The sequence below is a fragment of the Lacerta agilis genome, chromosome 8 (assembly GCF_009819535.1).
Source record: "Lacerta agilis isolate rLacAgi1 chromosome 8, rLacAgi1.pri, whole genome shotgun sequence".
Classification (NCBI taxonomy): domain Eukaryota; kingdom Metazoa; phylum Chordata; class Lepidosauria; order Squamata; family Lacertidae; genus Lacerta; species Lacerta agilis.
Window position 1 is genome coordinate 52,217,702 of NC_046319.1, and position 19,045 is coordinate 52,236,746.

Consider the following 19,045-nt stretch of genomic DNA (forward strand, 5'->3'; position numbering starts at 1 on the left):
GGAGACTCGGCTTATTGTCACACTGAGAGCCAGGGATTCCCGGAGCTTTTCCAAGAGAGTTTATCCTTCAGGAGACAGTCAGGGAGAAAACTCACAGAGACTCAGTCCTGGCAGGAAATACATCTGGGATCGCAGGGAAGGCGATGGAAATAAATGGGCCGCCAGCTCTCTTGGGCATCCAGATCGCTCATACACCTGGATCACCTTTAATTTTCTTTCTCCTCTTCCTTCTACAAAGTAATCTTCAGAAACTCTACAAGCAAATGGTGTGGGAAGCCAAAGTCCATCTGGAGAATTAAGTGTCCCTAGGAAGAAGAAAAAAAAGTACAGGATGAAGTGGGCAAACTGAGGATGGCAGGCTTTGGATGGCTGGGAGGGGCAGCAGATCCATTCTCCAAGAAGTGTGTTGCTTATCACCTGCTGTGCTTATCAGTCTCCTCTTTCCTGCGCTGTGTGTCTGGTGGTGTGTGTGCACACAACAGTGGGTGTGTGGCAGGTGGGCACATGGCAATGGGCATGCAGCAGAGGCAGGGGCAGCAAGTTTTGTTCTGCCTCTAATGGCAAAACATCCAGGGCCGGCCCTATGGTTAACACACACAACCTGGGGCTGATGATGATGATGATGATGATAATATAATATAATATATGATTTATACCCCACCCATCTGGCTGGATTTCCCCAGCCACTCTGGGTGGCTCCCAACAGAATATTAAACACACAATAAAACATCAAACATTAAAAACTTCCCTAAATAGGGCTGCCTTCAGATGTCTTCTAAACGTCAGATAGTTGTTTATTTCCTTGACATCTGATGGGAGGGCATTCCAAAGGGCAGGCGCCACCACCGAGAAGGCCCTCTGTCTGGTTCCCTGTAACCTCACTTCTTGCAGTGAGGGAACCGCCCTCGGCACTGGACCTCAGTGTCCAGGCTGAACAATGGGGGTGGAGATGCTCCTTCAGGTATACTGGGCCAAGGCACTTTTGACACACTTGGACTATGAATCTGGTATGGCCAGTATACTTGATTATGCAATATTGGCTCAGGAATCTGTCTTCCAAATAAAATCAACCCTTTTATCAGTGCCCTGGGTTTTCAACTGCTATGGAAGGGCTAAGCACAAAATATTTTTGCTCTTTGGTCACTGTCATAGAGCTGGGAGATATATAAGCCCCAATACGTCAAGCTGTACTTGCCTTTTTGGTTACTATCTCAGGATCAATGATGTTGAAATGGTAGAGTCCTTTGCTGTTCAACAGGGAACTTACACCCCTCTCGAATCCTGTGAAACCAAATTGAACCAGATTTGTCTAATGTCACAGTAATAACCAAGCATGGGTAAGCAATGGGTAAGTACCGTAGTGGTGGTTGTTTTTGGCGGGGAAGTTTTCTGGGACTGATGCCAACATTTATTACATTGCACCTGCCTCCCATGAAGCTTGTGCAACATAATGAGGCAAAAAGTCATTCTCTGCTGAGATGTATATAATTTAGGCCCTAGCCTGCCTTTTTATTGTAATTTGTTTTAAAATAAACTAATTTTAAGATAGTATTTTAAAATTCCTGCCCTAGGATCTTATGGTGAATGGTGGGTAAGAAATGGAATTGCCACCACCATTACCATTTAGTTTTACAGAAGTGGCGTCCCCTTTTGGGGAAGGCTGTAGCTCAGGGGTAGAGCCTCTGCTTGGCATGCAGAAGGCCCCAGGTTCAATCCCCAGCACCTCCAGGAAGGGCTGAGAGAAACACTGTTCTGGAAACCCTGGAGAGCTGCTGCGAATCATTGCGGACAGTTCTGAGCTAGATGGGCCAATTGATCTGACTCAATATAAGGAAGCTTCCTCTGTTCTGGCCAGATGTGCCAGGTCATAACTGAGTGGAAGGCAGGGGAGAATCTACTATGAAACTAAGTAAACTTAATCTTCAGGGCCCCTAATCCTGGAAGGACCCCAGAAGTGACTTTAGACCACATTGCTTTTTTTAAAAAAATGGATCTAGTAGACGCAGTTGGAGTCACACGACTCAAAATTGATTATTTTGTTATTGTATATATTTCAACAATCCCAAAGTTTGGGAGTCAGTAGCACAGATGTTACTGAAGAAGAGAACAATGGTTTTCTAGACCTCACTGCTAGTTGTGAAGAGACCCCCGTAACAGGTCAAGCTTCAGGGCCCCTGAAATGTAGGTCTGCCACTGGGGCAAGGGCACATGCTTTGTGTGCGCAAGGTTTCAGTTTCAGTCACTGACATCGCCATATAGGGCATGAGAAGAGCCTGCCCCTCTTTTCCCAGGGAAAACCTGCTCTTTAGTGTTAAATCAGAGCAAACATCCATCTGGAGAAAACCCGAATTACCATTTGCTCTGATTAAGCGCTAAAGAGCAGTTTCCCTCAGGGGAAAGCAGCAAGACAAGAGGAAGTGTGGAGAAGCCATCTGTGTTCAGACAGGAGATCTCAGAAATCCAGCAACAGGGGTATGTTGTTGGCTCAAAAGCCTGCAACGTGGGGTTTTTTAAAAGAGCCCTGGGAAGTCACTTCTGAGCCAAGCTCCACTGAAGTGAATTTCCTCACCAACACACTTGTTTTACCTTCCTGCCACTAAGGAATCAGAGCTGCCACTGACACTTAGCAAATAAACTCACTTGATACCACTTCTGGGATCCCAGCAACTAAGACAATTTTCTCCAAAATGTGCTTTAGAGTTTCATCATTCTGAAATGAAAACGTTGCAAGCAAATTCATTAATTGCAGAAGTCTTTCACCTTGTTATTACTAGTTCATTATTTCTACCCCTGTCATTGATGTATGTGGCATTTTACAACATGCTGCCTGGGGCTGATGGAAGCTGTACCCCAAAATATTTGGGGTACAGACTTGGGAAGGGTGGACCAACAATTGATTGTAGATAGTGGACGGTGCAACCCTATGCTTTTTTAAAATATAAGTATAAGCATATCCTTAATGAAGCTTTCTGTTAATTATACAAACAAAACATAATACAGTAACTGAAACAAAATATGATTTGCGCTTCTGCAAAAGGCTTTGTGCTGTGGGGCTTGCAAATATCTCCCAATGCTTCAATCCCTGGACAAATTTGGTTGTTAAAGCAGAATATTGTTTTACGGTGCCAAGCTGAGCTTATCTTGAGTGAGCCCCTGTCCAATTTTCCTGGCAGCATAAGGCAAAAGAATTGTGACACTTGCTTTGAAATGCTAAAACCCTTCCCATATATTCTTTCAGCAATTCTCACAACAACCCTGCCAGGTTGGACAGTGCTCTCTCGGTATTTATGTTAGTACTGATGCTACTGCAACATCTTTGGAGGATAGATTCACTGGCACATCCAGGGAATATTTGACAGGGATTCGTGGAGCAAAAATTAGCCTTGTGGAAGGGGGAAGATTAGTTTCAGGTCAACTCTTTAAGCTCAGAGGCATGAATGCTGGATACTCACCACAGCTATATCCGCGGCACGCTTAAGCTTTTTGATCTCTGTCCTGTAGGGAAATAAGAAGCCAAGTGTGAGCAGGTACCTCTCCCAGCCCCTTTTACATACCCAGAAACTCTTGTGGCAGAGCCACACCCATTCATTTAAAGCACATGACTTCCCCAAAGAATCCAGAGAACTACAGTAGCCACAGACCCACAGTTCCCAGTACCCTTAACAAGCCTCAGTTCGCAGGCTTTTTTGGGGGGGGGAGGTCGAATGCTTTAAATGTGCATTGGGTATACTTTCAATGCATGGTGTGGATCTCCCTTAGATGCTTCCATGTGGCTTGTTTATTCAGCTTTCTTTTTTTGTGAGGGGGTTATGCACCCTTATGTCAAACAATTGTTATTCCAGGCTTCCCAGGCCATTTCCCTGGCACTTCTCTCATCACAAAAGGTCTGCTTTTGGGGTTGCCAAAACCGTCTTTAATTGTGGGACCTGAGTTTGCCAGTATGTGATTGAATCCCACCTCAAAACAGTGACCACCTGGAAGCCCCCGTCCTCTCTCTGCACAATGGAAGCGCAATACATACGTGGCCTCGGAGAGATGCAGGTATAGGTTTTTTTGCATATACGAAGCTTGGATTGTGACGGTGACTTCCTGCAGGGAGGGAAAGGCAGAACGGAAAGGTTTGTGAGTGCATTTAAAGAAACATAGAATGCATTAGCAATCATGACTGTATTAGTTACTTTGGTTAAATTAAGGAAATTGCTTCATAAGAGGACAGAGAAACGATGGTAAATTTATTAATAGCTGCTCTTATGTTTATTAGTAAGAATTGTTTGTGGGACAGGGAATAAATCACCTCTCGTGATGAATGGATGATTACAGATTTACAGGAGATATTTTAAAACTGACCTATTAAGTTAGAACACGTCAGACAATCCAACAGCTGATTTATTGAAGAATTTAGGGTTTTTATTACGTGCTGGAGTAATAAAAGTTGAAAGCAGCTGAGAAATCAAGGAGAATTCACAGGGACACTTTTCCCACTGTCCCTCTCCCAGGTGAGATGTTCTCTTTATGGCAGAGCTCCTGAGCTGACTGATCCAGCAGTGCTCTCTTCCTGATGCTCTGAGCCCACCTGCAGCCTCACAGAATTGTAAGGTCATAGCGGAGGAGGAGGAGGAGGAGTTTGGATTTGATATCCCGCTTTTCACTACCCGAAGGAGTCTCAAAGCGGCTCACATTCTCCTTTCCCTTCCTCCCCCACAACAAACACTCTGTGAGGTGAGTGGGGCTGAGAGACTTCAAAGAAGTGTGACTAGCCCAAGGTCACCCAGCAGCTGCATGTGGAGGAGCGGAGACGCGAACCCGGTTCCCCAGATTACGTGTCTACCGCTCTTAACCACTACACCACACTGGCTCTCAAGAGCGCCATGCAAGAGCATCTGCTTTGCACCCAAGAAGTCCCAGGTTAAATTTACAGCACCTCCAAGTAGGACAAGGGAGATTTTTCCGGAAACCCCAGAGAGCTGGATAGACCAAGGGTTTGGCTCTGGATAAGGCAGCTTCCTATGTTCCACGACCCCCACTTTGTTCCACATCACATCTGCTTGCGAATGGTGGCTGATTTGTGACCAGTGGGCCTTTGGCTCCTGTCTCCAAAATGCAAACTGCCAATTCACTCACCTTTTCAGAATACAAAGCTACAGAGGGGGGACCTTCGCCTTGCAGAGGAACACTGAGCTCCACAGCCACAGATGACTTCACAATGGTTCCTTCGGGCTGGAGGATAATCTGAGGAGGGTCAAGGCTCCACACCTTAGCCAGGGAGTCGTTGTAGGAGGCACCCCGAAAAATCTAGGGGGCATAAAGAAGGATATAGTGTGGCTACTGATGCCAAGCAACAGAGCTTGATTTTTGAAAAGAGGAAGAATCAGTCTTGGAAATAGTTCAGGCAATATCCAGGTACCATGTGTTACCTATTCGTCAAATGATAGGTTGGGATTTGGTCAAAAGTTACCTTTTGCACAATCTCCTGTTGAGTTTTCAGCTCTTCAATTTCAAACATTTCCTTTAAGAAAGACACAAAAGACGAAAGAGGAAAATGTACTTTTATTCCCTAGCATCATAGAACTGTAGGGTCGGAAAGGGTGCAAAGGGCAATCTAGTTCAAGCCCTGCAGTGTAGGAATCACAGCAGTTCTGATGTACTAAGTTCTACTTCTATGCATGGAATCACCACCACCACCACCACCAGGGTAGGTTACGGCAATGTATCAAAATACAAGATTAAAATCGGTGAAAACAATATGCAATCACGAATTGGGTGGGTACACACACACACACACACACACACATACGGAAAGCTCAAGGTGAAAAGGTGAATCTTCCATCATAGAACAAAAGAAACAATGAATGTGTCCAATGCACATCCATAAAAAGGGAAATTCACATAAGCACAAGAGGAAATTGTATGTTGTCTTACACATGTGGAATAACATATATAGAAGGTTGGGTGGGAGAAGCAATGAGTTGAATGAACTTTTGTTTGTTTCCTCTGCCCTCCTTAAAAGGGAGCCCCTTTTGAGCACTTTTAAGTACAGTATCTAGATTTGAGCCGGCAAAAGGGACTAAATCGGCAACCTGGGTGATTAGAGGCAGCAACTGACCCCAAGCACCACCACCTGACCAAGAAGGGAACTACAGGGTGGTCATCCACACTAGCAAGAGAGACCCTGATAGGCCAGAGTGGGTCAGGCGCTGTGCCCTGAATCCCACCCACCCCCCGCCCCCCTATAAAAAGCTCCCTGGCCCAATCAACTGGGTGAAACTGGTGCTTCTTGCTAGCAGCAGATGACCATGCCTTGCCATCTGAACCCCACAACTGAAGCCAAGTCAAATGGCCACCTGGAAAAGTTACCTTTAATTTTTCCCCTGTGAGTGTTAACTCCAGGCGCTTATCTAGAAAAGCTGCCAAGGCCAGAGAATTGAGGACTTGGTCTGAAAACCAGAAATAGACCATTTTGGAATCAGTCAGCAGAGACGGTGTGAAGGCAGAGTCATGGAAGATGCCTGAATGGTTCCGGTACACGACAAGGCCCTTTCAAGAGAAGAAAATGTGAGTGGGCTTTATGAACTGAAAACCAACTGCAGGTGTTCCTTGTGTACCTCTGAGGATAGGGGGCCACTTCTTACAGAGAGGCAGGGCTCCTCCAGACTGGAGTTTCTCTACAACAGTTCACTGACACAACATTAGCGCATTAGCAGTGGATTCATTCTGGACCCTCCACACATCATTTTGCTGTATTCGGTCTTCTGCGATACTTCCCCAGTGTAACAGCATCATTACCATCTGGAGGGGTAACTCCAGTGCTATAGAGCAACAAAAACGGGGGACACACAACCCACAACATTTGCAGTACAAAAAGTTTTGTGCTTTCAGCAGAAGGTGATGGGACAGGCGCTGAACTGGTATGCCCCCCAAAAAACGTTTGTAAGTGCAAAAGGGTTGTTGAAATGTGGGAATCACACATAAACACCTTGATGTCTGGAGGAACCGACAATCTCCACGTAGGAAAATGCATCCAACACATTTGCTGGGTGTTTGGAAATTAAAAAAATAAATTAAAAAAACAAGACACTTCAATACCACGCAAGAACAAAAATATAAAGAAGAACAGCAGAGGTGAATGCAAACTGAAATTAAGCATACACAAAGTACAAACCCTCCCTTTCGTCGCACCCTGTGGGCAATCTTGGCAACAACTGTTCCTTCTTCACCTGGTATTTAATTTAGAAAAATCACATAGCATGACTGCTAATCACCTCATTAACATCCCATGTAGTTAGAGGCCCCAGGGATGACGCTTCATGCAAGTGATGAAGTAGCAGACAATAGTCCAGGAAAGCTTCTGCCATAATAAATATGTTTGTTGTAAAGAAACTTTGCTGCTGTTGTCATATTGGGTGGTGACAAGACCAGCCTAATATATTTTGGCACCTGAGGCAAACCACAAAATGGTCTCCCCCCCGCCCCGACCAGGGAAGAGGGGGTGAGTGAATATCGACACCAGGAACAAGAGGGAAATAAATATCTAGATCGGGATCTGCTGCCCCTATGGACCCTGCCACCTTTGGCAGTTGCCTCACCTGGCCCCATGGGTGGGCCAGCCTGGTTGGTAGAAACACCAGGACCTCTGCTGAAGGGGCCATTGTACACAGAAGGGCACTAGGAGAATGACGAGTTCAGATTTGTAGGATGGAATCATTCACCTTCTACAGGAATTGCATGAAACTCCTGCATTTTTGTGACTGAGAAGAAGGCTAGAGGCATTAGACCGCAGGTGGGAATCGCAGTCCTAGACGACAAATGTGGCCCTCTAGGTTTCTCTGTCTGGCTTGGTAGGGAGGTCTCTGCTAAGCCACACCCCTCAGTGGCTCTCCTCCAGGACTTCTGCCTCGCCAGGATGTGCCTTTCCACTGCAATCCTCCCTCTCGCTTGCCTCAATGGAGGGCAGACAGGCGTACGTGTAGAAACCTCTGATATCCATTGCTCCACCTACTGTTACCTCTGGCCCTGCTCATCTTAGTCCTCAGTTGTGTTTTATTTTAAAACGAGCAGTTAAGTTCCATTAGTAGCAGCATCTGTCCTTAACTGGAAGCCTAAGAACACCTCTAGTCAACACTCACACCCTTACATTGAAAGCACATGGCCTTTCCCCTCCCCTCCCCAAGAATTATGGGAACTCATTTTATCCCTCAGAACTACACTTCTCAACCCTCTTAACTACTGTTCTCAGGGTTCTTGAGGGAAGCCATTGTGTGGAGGTGACCAGGCTCTCACCTGCAGCAACTATAAAGAGGCCAGCTTTGCTTCATCAACAATTGCCCTTTCCTTCACACAGGGAAGTTTATTTTGTGGGGATTGCCTTACCTTGTGGTGCGATTCTATGTAATTTGCTTTGATTGCCGGAGATGAGGTCACAGAAATATCTACTCCGATATCCCCATCTTTAAGGAAGTTGGCTGCCACAAAATTAAAGAGTGTGGTTTTAGAACATGTTGAGGAGCCTGCTAAATAAGAGCCATGGCCCATCTAGTCCAGCATCCTGGTCTCATGGTGGCCAACCAGGTGCCTGTTGGAAACCCGCAAGCAGGTCCCAAGCGCAAGAGCCCTCTCCACTCCTCCTGCGGTTTTCAGCAACTGAAATTTGGAAGCATTGCTGCCTCCAACCGTGGAGGCAGAGCACAGCCATCTTGGCTAGTAGCCACTGGTAGCCTCTTCCTCCATGAATTGGTCTCATCCTCTTTTCAAGCCATCCAGGTCGGTTGCCATCACTGCCTCCTGAAGGAGGGAGTTCCACAGTTTAACTATGTTGAGCTGCATGAAGAAGTCTTCCTTTTATCTGTCCTAAATCAGCTTCATTTGATGTCCCCAAGTTCCAGTGTTGTGAGAAAGGGAGAAAAACTATTCCCTAGCCACTTTCCCCCATGTCATACATAATGTCATAAACTTCTATCATGTCGCCTCTTCTCTAAACTAGAAAGTCCCAAATGCTGCAACCTTCCTTCATAGGGAAGTTGCTCCATCCCTTGGTCGTTTTGACCTAAACGTCATATTTTTGGCCATGTTTTGGAGCCATGGGGTTGTACTTGGTGAGGGCATTTCCTCGTGTTCAAGCAAAGCATGACCCAAATGGATCTTATCCCCTGCAGGATACTCCCGCAAGTCTTTTAGAAATATAATATTCCATTTTTTACATGGCCAGTGGGCCTTAAAATTAGGCTTCCAGGGAGATTCGGCAGGCAGTGGGATCTGTCCCAGCCAACCCTGATACTTTACTTTTTTAACTTCTAGCTAAGGACATTTGAAATCCAGCTGGGTGCAGATGCCAAGAGTGTGGACTGCAGACCCTCACAAACATCAGAATTTAGCAACGTAGCCCTGAAGACTATAGCAGCAGACTACAGTGGTGCCTCGCAAGACGAAATTAATTCGTTCCGCAAGACTCTTCGTCTTGCGGAAATTTCGTCTTGCGAGGCACCTTTTCCCATAGGAACGCATTAAAATTTAATTAATGCGTTCCTATGGGAAAAAAGTCCGGGGGCCCCTCCCGACCGGCACCGGAGCCAAGCCAAGCCGCGTTTTAAGACTGCAGTGAGCGAACAGCAGCACTGCTGTTCGCTCGCTTCAGTCTTAAAACGCAGCTCCGCGGCTCCGGGAGGGAGGGAGGGGGCCGTGGGATGATGCCCGACATCGGGCATGATGCCACGGCCCCCTCCCGACCGGCACCGGAGCTCCGCGGTGCTGTGTTTTAAGACTGCAGCGATCGCTGCAGTCTTAAAACGCAGCTCCGCGGCTCCGGGAGGGAGGGAGAGGGCCGTGGGATGATGCCCGACATTGGGCACGATCCCACGGCCCCCTCCCGACCGGCACCGGAGCTCCGCGGTGCTGTGTTTTAAGACTGCAGCGATCGCTGCAGTCTTAAAACGCAGCTCCGCGGCTCCGGGAGGGAGGGAGAGGGCCGTGGGATGATGCCCGACATTGGGCACGATCCCACGGCCCCCTCCCGACCGGCACCGGAGCTCCGCGGTGCTGTGTTTTAAGACTGCAGCGATCGCTGCAGTCTTAAAATGCAGCTCCGCGGCTCCGGGAGGGAGGGAGGGGGCCGTGGCATCATGCCCGACATCGGGCATGATGCCACGGCCCCCTCCCGACCGGCACCGGAGCTCCGCGGTGCTGTGTTTTAAGACTGCAGCGATCGCTGCAGTCTTAAAACGCAGCTCCGCGGCTCCGGGAGGGAGGGAGAGGGCCGTGGGATGATGCCCGACATTGGGCACGATCCCACGGCCCCCTCCCGACCGGCACCGGAGCTCCGCGCCGCCGAGTTTTAAGACTGCAACAATCGTTGCAGTCTTAAAACGCAGCGGCGGGGCTCCGGGAAGGAGGGAGAGGGCCGTGGGATGATGCCCGACATTGGGCACGATCCCACGGCCCCCTCCCGACCGGCACCGGAGCTCCGCGCCGCCGAGTTTTAAGACTGCAACGATCGTTGCAGTCTTAAAACGCAGCGGCGGGGCTCCGGGAAGGAGGGAGAGGGCCGTGGGATGATGCCCGACATTGGGCACGATCCCACGGCCCCCTCCCGACCGGCAGCGGAGCTTACCCTTTCGCTGCGGTCGGGAGGGATGTTGTCCGCGTCTGCCATTTTGGATCGACTGCGCATGCACAGTCGATCCAAAATGGCGGACGCGGACATCACCCCTCCCGACCAGAGCGAAAAGGTAAGCCAGCTTACAGTGGTACCTCGCCAGACGAATTCGTCTTGCGAAAAACAGGCATAGACGAATTCGTCTTGCGAGTCAACTAAAAACACGCAAAACCCTTTCGTTTTGCGAGTTTTTCGTCTAGCGAGGCATTCGTCTTGCGGGGTATCACTGTATATCGACCATGTGAGTCTGTTATATAAATGGAGAAGTAAGAGCTTTTAATAATAATTTTAAAAAATGGAACAGCAACAAAAGTGACTGGAGATTTACCTGATGTCTCATGCACATAATCTGCCAGCAGCTGAGAAATAAAGTTAATTTCTTTACACACCTGTAAAAGAGGAAAAGAGATGTTCAAACATATGTTTGGGGAAAGACTGTAGCTCATTATTGGAGCAACAAACAGATGATCCCAGGTACAGTCTCTGGCATCTCTTGCTAGGACTAGGAGAGACCCCTACCTGAAATCCTGGAGAGCTGCTGCCAGTCAGTGTAAGTAGTACTAAGCTAGATACTAAGCTAGATGGTCTAGCTCAGTATAAGGCAGTTTCCTAGATGGTTCACAGATGGATGTGTGAAGCTGCACCATTGAATAGTATTCCATGAGTTGAGATGGAGGAGGAATTAAATTCAGTTCACATCTAAACACAAATTTATGAATTCACGCTTTCCAAAACAACATGCAAAGTGAAACGCAAACAGCCTCCAAAATTCACACTTCTCAAGATTTTGCAATGCAGTTCTCCCATCAATGTGTGCAAAAAATGCAATGCTATGTTAAAATGCATATTTTTGTGAAAATCACCTGGAAATACATCCCTAGTTTAAAAGGAGGCTGAGGCAGAGACTGCAGTCTGCGAGGAAACAGCACTTCTTTTGTTGTTTCCCAGGGACTTAAAAGCTGAACCCTGAGTCACTTTTTAAAAGGAAAGCCAGATAAATGATTGCTTCTTTAAGGTCATGTAAATTAGGTCTTTCCATATCTTCATTTGCCACAGTGCAGCCTAATTAATCAATTGCCCAGCATGCATGACATTTAACAGACACTATCAGTCCTGTGTCAATTACCCTTCCATGTCTCTTACCTGGTTTTTGAGAACGAGCTTCAAGGTAAATGAGATGAAGTTTGTAAAAAGCTGTTTTATCCATCCTGGGCTGCATGGAGAAAGACTGGATGTGAGCTCAAGAAGTTGATTATTACAACTCATTTGGATTTGGATTTTTTTGTCCTACTATATCTTATGGGCTCTAAGTGAGAAAATCTAAACATAAAATCCAAATGCAAAGGTGATCAAAATGCTAACAATCAAGAGCACCTTTCACCTTAAAGCTTCCAAAGCCTGGAGATTAGAAGTCAGGGCAAGCAAGTAAGCCTTGCAAAGCACAACCTGCTCTACCATTAGGCAAAGTGAGGCACCTGCCTCAGGTGACAGAAGCTGTGGGGCTGGGGTGGCAGGCCCTCGACTGTTCCTCATAAGCCACCTCCCAACCATTCCGCTGCCCGTGAGACACAACCTGGCCTGCCCCACTTAACTAGCCTGCTGCCTCGGGTGTGGTGGTGAATGCGGGCCCATCAATAGTGTTGAGGTCAGACCCTCAACTGTCAGTCCAGTGGACTTCTGGATGTGGGATTGGGAGGGGCCGCCATCTTGTACTTTGCTCCGGGCAGGAAAATGTATTAGGCTGCCCTTCTTAATAAGGTTTATCTTAAAAGATACTCAAGGTCAAACTTGACATACTGCCAAACACAAAAAATTAGAACATCTCTCTGTTTTTGTTTTCAAGCAGCAAATGTGGAACCCTCAATTCTGAGGCAGAATTTCAGTCAGGACCAGCCTGTAAGTGTGAAACCTCCCCTTCCCATGCAACGGGATCATAAAGAAAATGCCCCTCTCGTGGGATGTAACATCACTGTAGCAGTCAAATACACCATTTCCTGTTTGCCCAGAGTGGACACACAGGGGGATGTTACTCCAGCAAGGAGGACTTCCTGTCACACCAGTCTGAAGCATCCTCCCCCTGCGTGTGACCAGGTAGATGGGTGTGACCCTGTGCGACCCTGTAATAGGGCCAGTCACACAGCCATCTTCCTCTTTTGCTGCTCTCTTCTGATACTGATACTGATGCTATTTTGCTGTGTGCTGGCTCTCAGCCAGCAGCACATGGGCTCATTCCCATATGGGATGAACTCAAACTCTCTTCTGTAACTTCAAGCTAAAGTCTGCCTTCAGGGAACCTACTGTGAACTGAATGTAAGTAAACTTCTTATCATTACTTTTAAGAAAGGATTGTTGTGTCTTTATTCTTTTTAAGCAGGAACAAATGGGATTTACCAGGAACAAATCCAATCTAGACAAGCCAGATTGGATAGCTTAAGTAAAGAGATTCAAACGCATCTACCATCTAGCTTCCTGTAATATAGTGGGGAATGTACTCTTCTACTGACTGACCAACATAAGTGAGGAAGGATAATATTTAAGCAATATATCCTCTCCTACTGTCCACAACATTCCCACACCTCCTGCACAGGTTATTAATTGGAGCTAACTCCCAATGATGTGCTTAACCTTATGGGAAGTTTGGCTTTTAGGCTTCTGATTTCATGGGTCAGCAAAATGGGAGGTTGATAGTGGCAAAGCAGCTACATAAGAATACATAAGGAAAGACTGTAGCTTGGTGACAGAGCACACCAGAAGGTCCCAGATTCAATCCCCAGGGTAGGGCTGGGAGAGAACCCTGCTTGAAACACTTTGGCTGCTGATCAATGTGGACAGCACTGAGCTTGATGGACCAATGGTCTGGCTCAGTATAAGACAGTTTCTTATGTCTCTAGCCTGATGAATATGGGAGTCCTTCAAGTGAAAGGCAGGCACTACTAAACCCTGGTGCGGATTTCAAATAATGAAGCGTACTCTTTGTCTCCTTGTAGATGCAGGGCCAGCTTGTGGAAAGTCAGGTAACAGTCCGAGGTGTCCACTATCACACGCCCCTCGTCCGACGCTGTCCAATAGAGAAGCAAATGCCTCAAGTTATTAGGAACCAGGAGTCAGTTGGGTACTCGCTTCCCTAGTTTCCCCCAGTTTTCCAGGAAGGGAGTAATAAACCAGAGATAATAAACCAGACTTTACATCACAGGAGAAACTGGCTTTCTTTATTTAACCCCTCCCCCTGAATCTCATCTCAAGGAGACACCCACCTGCTGCCTCTTGCGTATATTAAGCCCTCGTTCGTACCAGTCTCAATAGCCAAGGATATTCCACAACTACTTACACAATTTAACGTTTATCTGCAGATCAATGGATGACTCTATTTCGAAGTCAATAGAATGGATGAGCTTCACCCTGTGACAATATTTTTAACAATGATAATCACCGAACAGCAACATCTGTTGCAGATATGCTCTCAGATAGAATGTCAGTGTGATATTTTGGGAACATGTGGAACACAGGTAGAGTTAACCAGGAAGGATGGCGTTTTTGGAACAGAGCACATGCGCTGCTGCACACCTTAGGCTCTGTGTCAGCCAATGTTGTGCTGTTTGGATGTGATGCAGTCGGGGGTTGTGTGGTAAATGCAAAGCTGGTATTTCCATTTTCACACCCGCATCACACACACCCCCCTGATTGGGACCAAACTGGCAGGTGTGGACTTCTCTGGAAATACTCACAGCCAGCCACCCATGTAGCCATAGCTGAGGGTTCCTTGGAAGGAAGCAGAAACATTCTGAATTCCGATGTTGATGGCGTCGTCCTCCTTGAGGTCAACTGTGGTGTTTTCTATAGTCAGTTGTCCAATATGGATGCTGCAGAAGGGAAGCAAAGAATGGCCGGCTTAGTACAATTGAAGCAGGCTGGGCTCTTTGGCTGGAAGGGGCACATAGACACCCCCAGGTCCCTTTGGGATCAGATGCCCTCACTGACCACATCCAAGCCCTCCCATTGCTAGCATAATCCTGCATGGTAGCTTTACCGTGTGGTAGCTTTGTGGGTCGCACACAACACAACACATCACATACGGAAGTGACACAGTCATTGTCTAGAGTCCTGCACATCTTATCGTAGCCTTTGGCATCAGCCTTCCCTGAGCTTCCAGATGTTTTGGACTGCAGCTCCCATCAGCCCCAGCTAGCAAAGAAGCGCTTCTGCTTCCGAGTGTCACATTCCTCCAAGTGTTTGCCTCCTGCATTTGGTGAGCTTTCTCTTCCCTAGAGGCACCCCTCCCCCCATGTCACTCTTCCAGGACAGGCTGCTCTGCTCAATCCAGAAATTAATAATCAAATAAGTCAAAATGTGAATAGGTGGGGCTGAGGCTATTGCACCTTCTCTTCCAGCAAAGCAACCAGCTCACACTTGGCACATTTCTTTTCTCTCTCCCTTTAAAAAAGAAAATATATATGTGTTGCATTGAATTTCAGTAAACATATATTAAAGGCAAACAAAATGTGGAGTACCATCATTCAACCACATAATAGACATGTTTTCAGTATGCGGTACAGTGGTACCTCTGGTTAAGAACTTAATTTGTTCTGGAGGTCCGTTCTTAACCTGAAACTGTTCTTAACCTGAGGTACCACTTTAGCTAATGGGGCCTCCCGCTGCTGCCACCGCCGCACAATTTCTGTTCTCATCCTGAAGCAAAGTTCTTAACCCGAGGTACTATTTCTGGGTTAGCAGAGTGCCTGTAACCTAAAGTACCACTGTACTAAAATAGATTAAGAGACAAAATCTCTCCATAAGAGTAGTTGTGTTGCAGGTGGTTTAATTGTGAATGTAGATTTATTGGCATAGGAAATGAACAGAAACCAGGTAGCACCAAAGGGGTTTTGTTTTGTTTTGTTTTGTTTTGTTTTGTTTTGTTGTAGCTTGATCACTTACCTCTATGCCATGCTGTGTTAAATATCCTGTTAAAGCTACCTCCCAAATCATAGCAAGCCAATTTTGTAAAGGCAGACTTGAACAGTTTTCCATTTGGCACCAGTTCCCATCCTTCAGCAGCTAGTAAAATGCTACCAGGTATTTGTGCATGAAGGAGATTGGGGACCCATTTCTTTCTCCTTTTTTTACTATCCATTTGTATGAGGTGCTGCTGCTGTTGTGATCCAAACCATGGGCTCAAACCTAGTAGCTGAAGACCAACGAGGAGCAGATGGGATAGGCCTCTGCTTGAGGAACTGGAGGGCTGCTGCCAGTTGGAATATACAGCACTGTTATCTGGCAAATAGTCTGACCTGGGATATGGTGCAGCAACTTTTTAAGAGCCCTATTTTAAGGCAAGGTGAAGGCTGGCAGAGAAATTGGACCTAGTTCATATTTAAAGGCAAATCTACCCAATGTGCACTTTCTGAAACAAGATGCAAACCAAAACCAGACCCATCCTTCAGAATTTGCAGTTCTACAAATTTTGCAATACTGTACAGTTCTCCAAACAAATAGTGAGAGCAAAAATCCATACACAAGCACACACAACTGCACATTTTAGTGAAAATAACGTACAAAAATGCATTTTAATATAAAAGTGCTGCATGATAAAATGCATAAGAGCTGATTTCTGATTTTAACATTTTAAATGGTTTTCATGGTATTATTTTACATATAATTGTTATAAACAGCTCTGTCCCCACCCGCAAAATAGTGGTATTCTGTCTTGTTCACACCACACCTGGAGTACTGCGTCCAGTTCTGGGAGTGGGCACCATAATTTAAGAAGGATATTATAAGCTGGAACATGTGCAGAGGAGGTGACCAAGTTGATCATGGGTCTGGAAACTAAGCCTTATGAGGAGCGCTTGAAGGAGCTGGGTATGTTTAGGCTGGAAAAGAGGAGACTGAGAGGAGATATGATAGCCATCTTCAAATACCTTAAGGGCTATCACATGGAAGATGGAACAAACTTGTTTTCTCCTGTTCTGGAGGGCAGGACACAAACCAATGGCTTCAAGTCACAAGAAAAGTTATACAGACTAAACGTCAGGAAGAACGTTTTGACAGTAAGAGCTGTTCGACAGCGGAACAGACTCCCATTGACAGGTGGTGGACTCTCCTTCCTTGGATGTTTCTAAGCAGAGGCTGGATAGGCATCTGTATTGTATGATCTAATTAAGATCTCTGCATTGCAGGGGGTTGGACTAGATGACCCTGGGGTCCCTTCCAACTCTACAATTCTATTATTTAAATCACTTTAATAAAAAAATTACATTTGGAAAAAAATATTTGCAAAATACGTATGCTAGGCAAGTGTGTGTATAAAACATTTGTTTTAAGAGAATCACACTAAAATGTTGACAAATAATCATAAGGACTTTTTTTATTTAAAAAAATGGCATACAGGTGCAGCTATGTGGAGAACTGAACTTGAGACTAGGAAAATGAGCAACTCAGCAAAACGGAGCTAAACAGGTTTGCGATGGGAGAGATATAAATAAGGGAGATTAAGTAGAGCCACACTTACTTTTTCAATCCATAGGCAATCTTCCCAAGAAACCGCATAGACTTCTCCCCCTTGATGTCTGGGTAGTCTGCATGCTGGAAGGCTGTCTGTATGATGTGAGCAGTTTTCTCATTGACTGCCAAGAGAGGATGAGATCACAGCTGTGAGGGACAACGGCGCTATCAGTAGAACTGAATCCACCCCACAATTCAGCGCCAGCATGCCAGACCTAACACTGTGCCTCCAGAGATGCCTGGGGCCAGTGAGAGTCAAAACATCTGGAGGGCAGCAGATTGGGGACAGCTGCTCTTTAGCAAGAGCAAAGGTAACTAAACGACTTACGCACTAGTACAGCGGGCTTCGTCATTCGGAAGACAACACCTGTGTCCCTGAAAGACGATGGCTCAGCACTGCAAGCCAATGAGTTGCTGAGCAGACTCACTAACATAATCAGGATTCTTGCCATCCTTTTCTGATACTTGCCAAAGCCAGAGTTGCAGATCCCAAGAGCGACTGCCTTCCACTGTCCCCACCAGAAAGGTAGCTGCCTCCCTTGTACTCCCCATGGCTCTACTCCTCCTCAGGCAGGACATGACCCACTTCCTTGCTCCAGACCAGCCTCTTTGGTTTCCTCGTGTTCTTGCAGTCCACTTAACCCCCGCAGAACCATGACTTTGCCTGTCCAGAGACATCTGGAGCTGAATGTGAATTAACTAAAATCTGTGCAAGGGCAGATCCACCACATACATTTAAAAGCACATCCAACACACATAGAGAGCATGTGACTTTCCCCAAAGAATCCTTAAGGGTGCTAGGAATGATAGCTCTGTAGGAGGGAACTACAGCTCCCAGGATTCTTTGTACTTAAGTATTTGTACTTAAGTATTGCCCAAGTCTCTACTTTACAGCAGGCTCCAGAGGTTTTGGATGTCAACTCCCCTCAGCCCAACATGCTGGCTGCTGCTGATGCGAGTTATAGCCCCAAACATCTGGAGGGCACCGTGTTGGGGAAGCCAAACACTCTGTTCTCTCAGTGGCCAACCAGATCTCTCAATGGGAAGCCCCTAAAACAGGCACAAAGGTTGTCAATTTCCTTCTTAAATTGTGGTTCGTGTAACATCTGTTTGTGCATGTTATGCTATGGTTTATTTATTTACTGTTTTCTGGTCCAAGGGCCCACAAAGTCATGGACAACATATTAAAACAAAAGTAAAATACAACAAAAGTCCAATGTATAGAATAGATGAATCAAAATAACACACAATGAGAAAATCAGCAGATACCCAGCAATCATATTCCGTGAGCTGCAACTATGCTTTCACCATGGACACAGCTCTCCAGAAATTCACATCCAACTTCAAAGTCAGATGAATTGATTTTCCCACTCATAAAAAGGTAAAGGTAAAGGACCCCTGACAGTTAAGTCCAGTCGCGGATGACTCTGGGGTTGCGGCGCTCATCTCGCTTTACAGGCTGAGGGAGCCGGCGTTTGTCCGCAGACAGTTTTTCCGGGTCATGTGGCCAGCATGACTAAGCCGCTTCTGGTGCAACGGAACACCGAAACCAGAGCAGTGCACAGAAATGCCATTTACGGTACTTTCCCACCAAAGCGGTACCTATATATCTACTTGCACTTTTTTTGGCGTGCTTTTGAATTGCTAGGTTGGCAGGAGCTGGGACCGAGCAACGGGAGCTCAACCCATCATGGGGATTCAAACCACCGACCTTCTGATTGGCAAACCCAAGAGGCTCAGTGGTTTAGACCACAGCGCCACCCGCATCCCTTTCCCACTCATACCCTAAAGCAAACCTATCCACAGCCAGTCGCATCCTGCAGGAGGACCCCAAAGGGTTAATCCTTTGGTGGTAGAAGCCACCCCACTAGGCAGTCAGGGACTGATAGGACTCACAAGACA

At 46.5% G+C, this 19,045-nt stretch overlaps 1 protein-coding gene across 2 annotated transcripts; it reads right to left on the minus strand.

Moving 5' to 3' along the window:
• Positions 1–219: 219 nt before the first annotated feature.
• Positions 220–17,754, minus strand: CETP (cholesteryl ester transfer protein). Of its 2 annotated transcripts, XM_033157458.1 has the most exons (16): positions 17,472–17,748; positions 17,151–17,265; positions 14,371–14,505; positions 13,974–14,044; positions 13,616–13,703; positions 11,789–11,858; positions 10,974–11,034; positions 8,368–8,459; positions 6,355–6,534; positions 5,456–5,506; positions 5,122–5,292; positions 4,022–4,089; positions 3,453–3,495; positions 2,641–2,710; positions 1,196–1,281; positions 220–305 (listed from the first exon to the last, which is right to left on the minus strand). In XM_033157458.1, exons 1-16 carry the CDS (start codon positions 17,593–17,595, stop codon positions 231–233), a joined length of 1,500 nt encoding a protein of 499 aa, XP_033013349.1. In that variant the 5' UTR covers positions 17,596–17,748; the 3' UTR covers positions 220–230. The 2 variants fall into 2 exon arrangements, with proteins under 2 accessions (XP_033013349.1, XP_033013350.1); XM_033157459.1 differs by lacking the exon at positions 6,355–6,534 and having other exon boundaries at positions 17,472–17,754.
• Between the last annotated feature and the right edge of the window lie 1,291 nt (positions 17,755–19,045).

Bases quoted from the DNA above. Each gene is read 5' to 3' on its own strand.
- CETP (XM_033157458.1), bottom strand. From the start codon at position 17,595: ATGGCAAGAATCCTGATTATGTTAGTGAGTCTGCTCAGCAACTCATTG. The intron at 4,090-5,121 runs GTGAGTGAATTG...CCCTCCCTGCAG, and splicing joins TAGCTTTGTATTCTGAAAAG to GAAGTCACCGTCACAATCCA. The intron at 2,711-3,452 runs GTGAGTATCCAG...TTTTCATTTCAG, and splicing joins GTGCCGCGGATATAGCTGTG to AATGATGAAACTCTAAAGCA.